Source organism: Sinocyclocheilus anshuiensis, unplaced genomic scaffold (genome assembly GCF_001515605.1).
Source record: "Sinocyclocheilus anshuiensis isolate Anshui unplaced genomic scaffold, SAMN03320099.WGS_v1.1 scaffold801, whole genome shotgun sequence".
NCBI classification, from domain to species: Eukaryota; Metazoa; Chordata; class Actinopteri; order Cypriniformes; family Cyprinidae; genus Sinocyclocheilus; species Sinocyclocheilus anshuiensis.
In genome coordinates, this window is record NW_015536541.1 from 1,482,216 (window position 1) to 1,495,606 (window position 13,391).

The 13,391-nt window shown below is 36.2% G+C and overlaps 1 protein-coding gene across 1 annotated transcript; it reads right to left on the reverse strand.

The window, feature by feature from the left end:
* Positions 1-1,894: 1,894 nt before the first annotated feature.
* On the reverse strand, positions 1,895-11,178 carry LOC107697563 (tensin-3-like). The gene is made up of 13 exons (XM_016498365.1): positions 11,175-11,178; positions 10,673-10,775; positions 9,180-9,529; positions 9,009-9,095; positions 7,852-7,983; positions 6,419-6,493; positions 6,068-6,163; positions 4,866-4,943; positions 4,708-4,785; positions 4,445-4,613; positions 3,650-3,718; positions 3,405-3,434; positions 1,895-3,286 (listed from the first exon to the last, which is right to left on the reverse strand). The coding sequence occupies exons 1-13, from the start codon at positions 11,176-11,178 to the stop codon at positions 3,142-3,144; spliced, it is 1,416 nt and encodes a 471-aa protein (XP_016353851.1). The 3' UTR covers positions 1,895-3,141.
* Positions 11,179-13,391: the final 2,213 nt, after the last annotated feature.

Consider the following 13,391-nt stretch of genomic DNA (forward strand, 5'->3'; position numbering starts at 1 on the left):
AAACAAGCGTTTCCTAGCAACGACAACTGCGCTAAACACTAATGAGACAAGAAATAAATACACTTACTATCTGCTTTTAACTTCCGCTGATTAACTGCTTCTCTCAAAGAGTATTTCTTTACACTGTCTTTTGCTAGCGCTTGAACACACTTTACTGTTTATCACAACAAAGGGCTAAGCAAGCGCATGACACTGACAAGGTATGCGATAGAGTACGAGGCCAAACGCAACTTCAGCACGTCTCAACACTTTTTATTTTTTGTAGTAAAACTATAGCAGCTATGTTTTTACAATAATTATGGTTTTAATACAGCAATAACAGTAAAACCATAGTATCTACAAAATAAACCATGGTTTTACTACAACATTTGCAGTAAAACTATAGTAACTACAAAATGAACCATGGTTTTACTAGTTACCATGGTTTAACGATGTTATTTATGTATTTCTTTATTTTTTGTAGTACAACTATAGTAATTACAACAATAATTATGACAATTTAATAAGTATTTACAGTAAAACCAAAGTAACTACCAAATTAACCATGGTTTTGCTACCGCACCTAAAGTATAGTATTGTTTTCTTATCATATGCCACATACAATGTCCCTACTGCCTGAGAAATAAATCTTTGTTTCGACCTGTTTATCCAAACGAAACAGTTGTAGCATACCTGCATATAGCTAGCCGTAAGCATTACCTTTCATCTCAATGGCAGTTGCTCAGCTGGAGCATGCAGTCCTGGGAGTACACAACCTGAATGCTGCCATCTTTGCTTCATGGGGATTTTTTGAGCCAGTCATCTCAGTTCTAAATGTAATGTGACTGATCATGCCATATAAGAACTTCCTCCAGCAGACAAGACAACACACACATCTGTATAGACCTTAGGCTAGTCATATTTAATTTTTGACAGGAATGAAAACGAGGCTGTGAAGGACAGAAGTACAGTGCATTCAATGGACTGTACTGTTGTTTAACAACATACGATTGTTCAGCTGACGAAATTAAACATCTTTCTGAAAAATACTTTCAGTAGACAAAAACTCTATAAAACAGGTTTGAAAGTTGTGGTTGGCCTTGTAAAGTCTATTCAGTCTTGTTTTCATCAGCGTTAATTTCAATGGCGTCTTACCTGACTAGTCTATTTAATGTCGTTATGTGCTCTCCAGGACATAACGGTTGAAGCAACGGTTTGTGAAAAATTTTGCCGAACAATCAGGGTAGGTGATTTAGTTCAAAGACATTTTTTGTTATACTGGTTGAAAGTGTCTTCACATCCTGACAGCAATCACTAAGTTAAGTGGTCTAAATGTATTTATATTGTCTGTGGAAGGCATAGGACCATAAATGTTTAGTCCAATCATATCCCTCGGTCTGAATATTATGATAGGCCGTCCTACCTGTCTGTCAACATATGTATTTGCATACCTCTGCACACTCTGGCCCTGTCCCAAATGGCACACTTCATGTGCACTTGCGGACTTACAATGGCCGCCGCGTGCGCGTGTCCGTTAAGTCCACGAGACCATAGTGTCCCATTCGTCATTTTAGCTTTCAGAAGGGTGCTCGCGAGCACCCCCTTTGCAGCCGCTATGCACCCTCGATGCGCACTTCTGCCGAGCACGCACTGAGGCGAGCTCCACAGCAGACTTCTACCCGACAGTCAAAGCGACATTACACCACGAAAGTGCACAGTAGCCCCTCACTGCAGAACACAAGATCCAGGGGGCGTGGTTGGATCCACATCTAGGGGGTGGAGATTGGTAGGTCCAAAACCATCTCTGTTCGTAAGACAAGTCAACATAACAAGCATTAGCATGTTTGCGGCCTTAAGGAGCTAGCATGTTCTTTTAGCACAGTACATGACAAATGCTGCCTCAATTTAGTACCATACAGTTTCTTTAATATTGTATTCTGTGCACGTATACAGTCCATAAATCATTCATTTACAAATAAACCAAAGCGTTAGACAGTACAAGGAAAGTACAGAATAGCTTTTGTGATGAAAACATGGTCCTTGCTTCTTAAAGTAAGAAAAGTCATGGAACATGCATGTTTATGTCTGATTCAGATGAATTCCAAGTGAAACGTTTATGGCAAAAGCCTCTTTTCAGTAACAAAAAAAAAAATGTCAGAAGTACTGAGTTCACATGAGTTATGTCATGCTTACTTCAAATGAGGTGATTTATCAAATAAGATGGTTTAATTCTCATGTCGCATAGATGAGTAAGAGATAAGTATACACAGAATATGAGTTATACGATCAATATTTCCAAATATATAAACAAAGTCAATGCCAATATGCTTTTTAGGGAAACCACTTGTCATTGACAAAAAAATGTGAGCTCAGCACTTATAAACAAATACAGAGATAAACAACAACTGAATATTTTGAGCTAAAAAAAATGTTAAAAGTAGCATTTGATAATGTATACACACATATAAAATCAAACACATTTAAATTTTGCAAATTGATATGCAAAATGGTCTTTGGTCTGCATCTTTTGTCTGTATGTGCCCAGACTCAACATGTAAATGAATCTACATATACACCTCCAACATTTCTATTTCCAAACAAAACCAAGGACCTCGAAAATACTGCAAACAAAACTGCACAAAAAACAAACAAAAAAAACAATAAAATAATGGTTAGTTGTTTTTCCTCTTAGGCTTTTAAGTTTGCTTTGAGCATTCTGTGTTTATGGCAGCGTGAGAATGAGCTGAAGAAGTGTGGCGCCCCCTTCTGGATGTGTCCTGTGATGCAAGAGTGCTGCATACATTTCAAAGACTTCCTGTGGAATGGATCTTCTTGGCCATCATCAGTGGGGACAATTGGGAATGTTGTCCTGGGCCTTGTGAAAAGGGTGGCCCACCTATAAAATTTGTTCCTGGTCCCAATGGCATTTAGCACCGTCCCTGTGTATCTTGTCCAAAAAAAAAAAAAAAGGAGATTCCAACATAAAATAAAGTTTCATCCATTCCAATACTGACGTTTTACTGTTTCAACACCATCAGTGAGTAAAAGCGGTCACATTACAGTAGCAAAACTGTAAATACGTTTGGCTCTTCTACATTTGAAGTTGAGGATGTGGAGTTGGTCCCCGTCGCAGTTCATCAGGAATCTCTGCTTATGTTTTTTCTATTTGGTCTTCTGAGAGCCGATCATCACCTTAGAGACAAAGTTGACAATGGCGCTGGCCGGCTGCTCGGGGTCATGTTCGGCAAACATGTGACACACATTCTCTGTGCTGCTCCCGCTTTTCCTCGCAATGAAGCCAAAGATCCTGTTACACACACACACATAATAAATGTACACACTAGCACTACATCAGAACTGAGATAGCCTGATTAAAACAGGGATGTGACAAGCACAGAGTGAGAAGGTGATGAAGGAAGACTTACTTTGCAGCTGTGCAGCCGTCCCGTGTCCACCTGTGAACAGTGCAGTGAAGAAGTCAGAACATCCCATTAAAAGTAAAGTAAAGTAAATGGTGAAGGTTAAACTTTTCTTTACAAATGTAAAAATGTAAGACTGCTTTAAGACAAATTGCATTAATTGTATGTATTGTATGGACTAGACTTGAATGAAAAGCAGGCAAACAAATGGTCAAACAAGGGTGCACTGTGTGTGTGTGTGTGTTACGTACTTCCTGTCCTGAGGATCCAGGGCACAGAATATCACTGTGTTGACAGCATAGTGTCTCCTGAAGAACAATCTGGAAACACACAGTAATATAAAAACTCAGGACAGCATTATATGTATATGCATCTAGAATGTTTTTATGTATAAATTGACTATACTGTTCAAAAGTTTGGGACAGGATTTTTTTTTGATTACTTTTATTAACCGAGGACACATTAAATTGATCAAAAGTAACCGTAAAGACACTTAAAATGTTTAAAAAAAAATCTATTTCAAATAAATGCTGCTTTTGAACTTTCTATTTATCAAAGAACCCTGAATAAAAAGTATAATGGTTTTTACAAAACTATTAAGCAGCACAACTGTTTTCAGCTGAGATAATGTATTATACTGTATAATATAATGTATAATGCTGTATTCAACATTGATAATAATCATAAATATTTCTTGAGCATCAAATCAGCATATTAGAGTGATTTCTGAAGGATCATGTGACACTGAAGACTGGAGTAATGACTGTTGATTCAGCTTTGCCATCACAGGAATCACTACAAAAAATCTTACAGACCCCAAACATTTGAACAATTCTCATTACACAACTTTACATTAAGATTAGTTTTAAAATAGAAACATTTCCACTACAACATTACTCAGAACAGATTACTAACATAAATGTACCATTTCATTAATAACATTACATTATCACTAACTCCCCCTAAACCCAGCTAAATATAACTCAATACTTTATATGAAATATAAATTCAACTTAAGAAACAGAAATATAAAGAGACCGACTCACTTCCTCTGGTTGTCTGTGAGGGTGATTCCCTGTGCAGACACTTTAAAGTGAACGACAGTGGATGTGGGTGGTGGATCCATATTGAAAATCACAGTGGTGGCCTTCTGAACACCCTGAACTCCTGTCAGAGACTCCAGATCCACACTGCCCAGGAACCACACGTTACACGCTGAGCAACAACACACACACACACACATATTAACACATGGATGATATAAAATAATCACTGATATTGTTCAACATGCACACAGATATTCCTTTACCTGCTCCCTGTTTGAGTAGCTCTGCTGCAGAGTTTGTAGATGTTTGTGATGAAGATTCATTTAATTCCTCAAGAGGGCCTGAAAGAAGTCTTCGGTTAGCATATAAACACTAAAAACATAAAGCACACGCTGACACACACACTAATATTATAACATACCTCTCTTTGGGATGATGAGTCTGCAGGGTAAAGCCATGGGTGTGATTGAATGCTGACACACCAAAGCTGTGAGACTTCCTGTACATACAGGAAACAATATTTTTAAGTTTAGCTGAATGTTTTACCATATCTTCCATACAATAACAATGCATGGCTGTTGCAATTTTGCTTATTTAAAAATATATACACTACTGTTCAGAATTCTGGAGTCAGCAATAACATTAAAACATATGCTCACCGTAGATGCATTTATTTGATTCAAAATACAGTAAAAACAGTGATATTGTGAAATATTATTACAATTTAAAATAACTCTACTATTTTAATAGATTTTATAATGTAATTAATTTCTGCAATGACAAAGCTGAATTTTCAGCATCATTACTCCAGTATTCAGAGTAACATAATCCTCCAAATATCATTGAAATACACTGATTTAGTGCTGAATAAATATTTTTTATCATCATCAATGCTGAAAACAGTCATTTGTGCTGCTTAATATTTCTTTTAATCATTTTTTCAGCATTCTTTGATGCACAGAAAGTTCAAAATAATCTTTTCCAACAATATAAATGTCACTTTTGATCAATTGAATGCATCCTTGTTGAATAAAGGTATTGATTTCTTTATAAAAAAAATGGGTGACCCCAAACTTTCGAGTAAGTGAAAAGAAAAGGGAAACAACTAGTTGTATGATGCTCCTGATTACAGCCACTAGAGGGAGATCCTGACCATGCAATGATGAGGCTCTAACCAGCACTCATGTCTTCATTAAAGCTGCAGTCCGTAACTTTTTTTCGTTAAAAATGTTACGAAATCAATATTTGAGCAAGTACATAACCAGCCAGTGTTCGAAACTATCGCCTTACTTTAGCCCGATTCACAAAGGTTAGCTTATAATAATGTTTTCTAATTTGAGTGGTACGGGTAGGTTTTCGCGGGAAATTCGAGCATGCTGCTGCGTCATTACGTCACGTCTGATTGCGAAGTACAGTAAATATCTACACCGGTGCGGTGACTGACTGCCACACACACATACTCTTCAGAACATTAGATTCATCCGCGCTGGAGCCGTGCCGACTCACAACCCACGCGAGCTAGATAATTCCACACACAGCTGCAATTCCAGGTTTTCAAACAGAGATGGCGACAAAGAGGCAAAACTTACTTTAACATTCACATGGACCTTAACAGATACTTACCGAAATAAGGTTCGTTGGGGCAGCCTTTTAACCGCACTCCTTTAGGTGTGCACTCGATCAAGAAATGCCGCACAAGCTCATTGGACAGATCGCCCACTGTGCACAGACACAGGAAATTATTTTTAATTACCAAAGCAATGATAACACATATGTAGTATCAAGACGAAATGGATGCAGAGGTGTTGACCAAATTTGGAAAGACCCATTTATATATAGACGATAGAATCAAAAGGAAGAAAAAATCATGAACAAAAAATCAATATGATATTTCGATTGTTTCTCCTGAACCACAATGTGATTAAGAGCAAAAATCCAGCTCAGATTTTTCTACCGAGAATTCAGTAATCTCACTTGTGGCTCCTATAGTTTCAGAAGAGATCTCAACATTGTCTCCAACTGTGTTTGGATTTCCCAAGACACCAATGTCTGTAAGCAAAAGTTAGAGACTTCAATGGTCTGCACAAAGCAACTTTTTAGCTCAGTACTCACATTGTCTCGTTGAAAATCATCTTATTTGTTTATACTGTTATTTCTCCTTGGGAATTTTACCATATTGTTATTATTATTTGTTTGTTTACTTATTGAAAGCTCACTGGTAATTTTTGTGGTAATACATTCATAATTTAGAATTCTTATAAGCATTTTCCATCCTTTGACTGACGCTAGAATTAATCGGACTATTTTTTGTTGCTGTGCTTTACTCTCTTCATATGTGAAATGAGAAATAGCGCTGTGATATGGGTTTAATAAGTACAATATATATTTAACTGCTTCAATAACAACCTCACCGGAAGGAGAACAAAACAACCTGCACTGAAATGTTCCGTACAAACTATGAAAGTAGCTCTGAAATTATCAGGGATGTTGTTATAAAGAGCATTTCAGCTGCTTGTTTTGAGATCCTGATTTTGAAAGGACTTTCCTGCATTTTACTCTAATCATTAGTTCATCTGGCATTTAGGAACAACAGCATGTATCCTACTTCCTCCTTAATGCCTCACCCTGACTGGCCAGGCCAAGTTTCTGAATACCACGCACATCTGATGTTGAAAATAGACTCAGAATACTTTGGGAAAAATATTTATGTATGTGCCCATGAAGGAGTGTTGTTTGACTGTTATTGTGTGGAAGTTCATAAAAATAAAGTAAAAAAAAAAAGAAAATAGACTCAGAGTATGTTTTCACACAATGAACTCTTATCTCAAAAGATAAAGCTAAATTTAATTTACCATGATACAGAAAAAATAGTAAAAGAAACAAAAACAAAAAAAACAGCATAATACTGTCTGTGTGTAACCCCCTGTTAAGGAACCATCTAGAATTGTGCATCAGAAGGATATGGACAGTGTGTGTGTGTTTGTGTGCCTCCCTTCCTTCCTCTGATTGAGAGACACACTGTGTTTACGGAGGGGCTCTGGATATGAATGCTCCAGCTGTGTTCACACTCATTCAGCTGTTCCTCACACAATAGTGTTGGGACATCCTGCTCTCCAGGGTCTTAAACCCCATCAAATATTTCACTGCAGTTCATTCAAGGAATTGCCCTGTACATTTAGACTCTGTGGACAGTTCATTTTAAACAGACAAAGTGCTGGCCATTACAAACCATTGGTCTCAAATCTGGAACCGGGCTCGGCTATTTTCCACACAAAGTACTTTTTAAATCACACGAAATATGTTTTCAAAACTCGAATAGTTTACAGGCATTGCGTCATCGTTCAGCTCAAGTGAGTGGAAATGTGAGAGCTGTCATAAAAAGTACTATGTATGTAGCATTCTCTTACTTTTTCGGCTTTGCTGTAGAACGGAAGGTGGGGGCGTGGCCACCTTCATGGCCAATCCGTAAGCTCCTCTGAATGAGTGACTGTCTCTGATGATGAAGGAGCCCGGCTCTTTATCCTTGAGAACGGCAATAGCTACAACAAATAAAAGAAGAAAAAATAAAATAAAATAAATGTATGTATATATATATATATATATATATATATACATACACAGATGCATTCTGCTGTCATCTTAATTAAAGAAGCAAAGAGGAATTAATGCTTATAAACCTTATAGCCGGGATAGACAGTGATGGAGTAATGGAAGCCATTTTGAGAACAATCAACTGATCAATTTACATTATAAACCACCAATAAACAGAAAACTTTCACAGAAGCCATATTTATGACAAGCAGTATTTGCTGTCAAAAGTACAGTCAAAAATAATATTTTTGTACACAATCAATAATATATAGAATGCTGCTACAAAAAGATGATGTAAAATGCATTTATTTTTGCATTTATGCATTTATTTACACTGGCATCTGTGCAAGGAGTCAGATAAACTGGTGAATGCTTTTTAACTGCTTAATATAAATCTGAACAAATTCATTCAGTAAAAGGAGTTTAAAAAGAGTTTCCATTGCTTAATATGATTGAAAACAGCTGAACTACTTTCAGTCTGCTTAAAAAAGTGGTAAGTGAAAAAACAAGGCTGTGAGGGAAAGAAGTAAGTTTTTTTTTTAAAGAAATTAATACATTAATTCAACAAGAACATATTAAAAGTGACAGCAAAGACTTTTATAATGTCTATTTCAAATAAATATTTGGAAGTTTCTATTCATTAAAGAATCCTGAAAAATGAATCACAGTTCCCACAAAAATATTGATCAGCACAACTGTTTTCAACATTGATAATCATAATAAATATTTCTTGAACAGCAATTCAGCATATTAGAATGATTTCTGAAGGATCATGTGACACTGAAGACTTGAGTAATGGCAGCTGAAAATACAGCTTTGCCATCACAGGAATAACAAGAATCCTTTCAAAAACATTTAAAAAATCTTACCTACCCCAAACATTTGAGCGATACTGTATATCCCTCACAGCCATAGTCATATTTAACACGACTCCAAATTCAACTAAGGCCTATTGAGGATCTAATATTATTACCTTGCTCTCTTGAGATATCTGGCTTGTACCAAAACTTTGACGTATCCTGAACGAACTTCACATTTTCTGGTTTACTGGCCATGAAATCTGCAAATAAGAATAATATCACATTACCATGTAACGTTTTAATCTAGTTGTGTGTGCGTGCTTACAGACAGACAGGCTACAAACCTGGACTTGGTGTAGATCTGGTAGGTGAGGTGTTGTGACTGGCAAAGGATGTGCTGACTGCTGTGCTGAGCGGGAACATGGTCTCTGAGCCTTCAGTCCCTCGTCTCTTCAGGGGCAGAAGGGGAGGCCGAGCCACATCCAGACCCATAGCCTCAAGACCCTCCACCGCCTCCAGAAGGCTGCTCTCCAGTCCCTCGACATCCAGAGAGGAGGACAGGCCGTGGGGTGCTCCGCGAGGGGAGCTGTGGCAGTTTGGGGCCGAGAGGGTGAGGGGTGGGGAGGGCTGAGGGGTGTAGTGACTCAAGGGGGTGCTGGATCCACCCTCTAACCAGGAATGAGCAAGGGTGGGACTGCACAGAGAAGAGAAAACAGCACAGAGTTAGCTTACATATCCTGTGCATAGACAAACACACCCCACCATGTGTTTATACATTGTCAAATATAGACTAGATACACAATAGACCACACATGTAGCCTGTTGTTACTGAAAAGCCAGCATTTACTTCAATTGGGTGGGAGAGGTTTTGATTGACCTCTAGGAATGCAGTAATATTAAAAATTTGACCGATACTATTAACTAGTCAAAAATTATTAATATATATTAGTAATTTTATATCATTATATCATATATATATATATATGTATAAGTATTATATACATATAATTAAGATTTTAAGATTTTTATAATATAAATTTATATACAATTTCTTTCTTTTTTTTTTGAAAGAAGTCTCTTATGCTCTGCATTTATATGATCAAAAATACTAATATAATAATGTGAAATATTATTACAGTTTAAGGAACTGATTTCTATAAAAAGTAATTTATTCCTGCGATGGCAAAGCTGATTTTTCAGCAGCCATTACTCCAGTCTTCAAAGTCCCATTATACTTTTTACAATTATTATCAATGTTGAAAACAGTTGTGCTGCTTAATATTTTAGTGGAAACTACGATCAATTTTTTTTCAAGATTTTGTAAAAAATAGATGCTTAAAATGAACAGCATTTATTTGAAATAATTTTTTTTGTCATTTTATAAATGTCTTTAATGTCACTTTTGATCAATCCAGTGTGTCCCTGCTGAATAAAATTAAAAGTAAAATAAAAGTATAATTTTTTTATATTTATTTTTATGAAAAAAAATTCTCTCTCACTCTCTCTCTCTCTGTCTATATATACTGTATATACTGTATAATATATATATATATATATATATATATATTTAAATGAGCAAATACAAGCTAAAATCAGTCATTTTAAATACTACAAGTGAATTACAAGTGAAGATTACATTTCACAGCATTATTAAATTAAAAGAGTATTTAATGATTTAATGAACATTAGATGACAGCAAATGTAATCTAAATATGAAATTGGGAAAAATTGACATGTACAATTAAATACCCAATATCAACTGGTTACTGACATGGTACCGATATATTGTGCATCTCTATTGATTGCTGTGGTTGGTTGACTGACAGACAGGCAGTACCTGTCTGTGTTGACCAATGGGCTGGGGGTGGAGATAGAGTGCATAGATCCAAACATCCTCTGACAGGAGGCGGGACTTCCTGTGACATCAGAGTGGAAGAGCTCTCCGAGGTTATAAATCAAGTGGTATTATTAGATAGACCATTGTAAGGGAGTTGGGCTTGTGGGTTTGGCAGAAGCCCATACATATGCATTCTTCAGATTGTGCACATAACAAACCACAGGGGAGGGGGGCCCTGGAGGAATTTCTCTGTTTGTCTCCCACTCCCTCCCGCCCTCCCTCTCTGTATGGAAACTGGCTGGATATAATAAAATTAATTTTGTAGTCTATCCTCTTCTTTGAAAACTTACCTGCAATTAAATGTGAGAAAAAAAAATCTATAGCTTTAAGCAGCAGTTAGCGGCAGCATAATAAAGCGACTGTAAAAAAGCAGATGAAATATCTAGTAGTTGATTTTCATCTATAATATTGCCACTAATACCTGTCCATTCATATTTCTTACCCATTGCTCCCAGAGCAATTTCTAGATTCTGCATGTATGTACAATACAATACAATACAATACAATTTTATTTGTATAGCACAATTTAAAAACAACCGAAGTTGACCAAAGTGCTTAGCAACACTCAAGGAATATTAAACACCAGAGAAAATAAATAGGTCTTAAGAGTGGACTTAGGAACAGACAAGGTCGGGGCAGTTCTAATGTGAGATGGGAGACTATTCCATAATTTTGGGCCAACAACAGAAAAAGCATGGTCACCTCTGGTTTTTAGTCTTGTCCTAGGCGAAAAGAAAGAAATATGACAGAACTTATTGGCCCTTGAGGCAAATTTGCCCCCCATGAAGAAATGGATTCACATGTTTGAAATTTTAAGTCTTATTATATTAATTAATTATTAAATTAAGTCTTATTAATCTTTAAGTCGAGAGAAACAGGATTTATGTTTTGAGTATTGCAAATGTAACCAACAGTCCCAAGTAACCATCCATTCCATATTTATAGAAAATGCAATTAGCTACAGCCCTTTATGTTCCTTCAACAGTCAATGACATTTTTACAAATCAAACATATACCGTAGCTTGATAGTAGCTTCTTCTTCAGCCATGACCACACCCCTAACCACATCATGTGATAGGTTGTCAAGGAGATGTTGTCTTTGAAAACATAAACAAACACACAAACAACATCTGGAGGCAGAAGAGTCTAAAGTGTTCCCAAAATAGATCTCGTGACCCACCCAAAAAAACCCTGAAACTCATTACCAAGACACAGGAATCCCAAAACTGCTTCCCAGAGATTCATCTGGTCTGCTTCTCTCTGATCAAAACAGCTACACAGCTGCTCACCAGCACATGTTGTGTTTTGGATGCAGGTGGTCAGCATGGGATGCTGGTTTGCTGGTGTCCCACCAGGCTTCTTAACTAGCTTAACCAGCAAGGCTTTCTTTTTCAATTAGCTTCACCTGAAAGACCCATGCTGGTCCACCAACTTCGCTACTTAACTTTTGCTACTGAAAAGCACAGCTACACTGATCCACCAGCTAAATCAGCAAAAAAAAAAAAAAACGAATAAACCAGCCTAGACTTGCATGGAAGTTCATTTGAGTCAATAAATGCATTCAAATGAAGCAGAAAGGCATCCAAACATAATTTTCCCGAAACCAATGGCATTAACAGATGTCAGGGTCACATGAGGATTGCAGCCAAGAGGTCAATGATCTGTTGAACTATACCAGCTCTTCAAAGAGAAGAAAAGATCTAGATGGCCCTTCCAGACAGAAGAAAGAGGGCTGAGGGTCTAACAAGAAATTGTTGACATGCCAAAAATGAAGCAGCACTGAATTTAAGACGTCAGGCATCCCAGTTCTGTTTTGAAACTTACACGTTATTTCTCAAAACAGAGCAAAATATGAATGCAGATGCTTCTGGCTACACAAGCTTTCAAAACCCAAGCTTGTAGACTAACTCTGGGATGATTCGGAGAAGGTACAAAATGTCAAAAAACTGTGTTTTAGAGGCAAACTACTTACAAATGACCTCACATGCCTCTCACTCAAAGAAAGAGTCTAATTTAATATAAGATGTTGTATTATTTTTAATATATTGTCTTTAGCATTACTATTTCAATTTAATTATTTAAGGGGAATGTATTTACTATTAAATGCTTTTTTATTTATTGCCCATATTCCTTTAGTTTTCGTTGAAGTACTAAAACTAAACTATTTATTGAATAATAAATAAAATAATAACATAATAATAAAAACTATATAGACATATTAAAAACTAATAAAAATACCAAAATACACAACAAAATAACAAAAATGTTAACTAAAATATAAACTATAATTCAGAATATTAACAAAAAACATTATCAAAAATCAAAATTAATATAATATATAATATTAATATTCTTCTTGTTTTCTTTGTATTTATTATAAAAAAATGACCCTCTAACACTAGCATTTTCTATTCTTTTTACTTGTTTTATTTTTATTTAAAAAAAAGACCCTCTAACACTAGCGTTCCCTATTCGTTTTCTATTCTACCTACTTGTTTTTCCTTTTTATTTATTATAAAAAACCCTTGCTACATGTACTGCGTTAGGCTAACCGAGACTTCACAGCACTTTACAGCACTTACATATTATTGTCCTTTTGTTGGTTTTGATTGCTTCTATTGTCCTCATTTGTAAGTCGCTTTGGATAAAAGCATCTGCT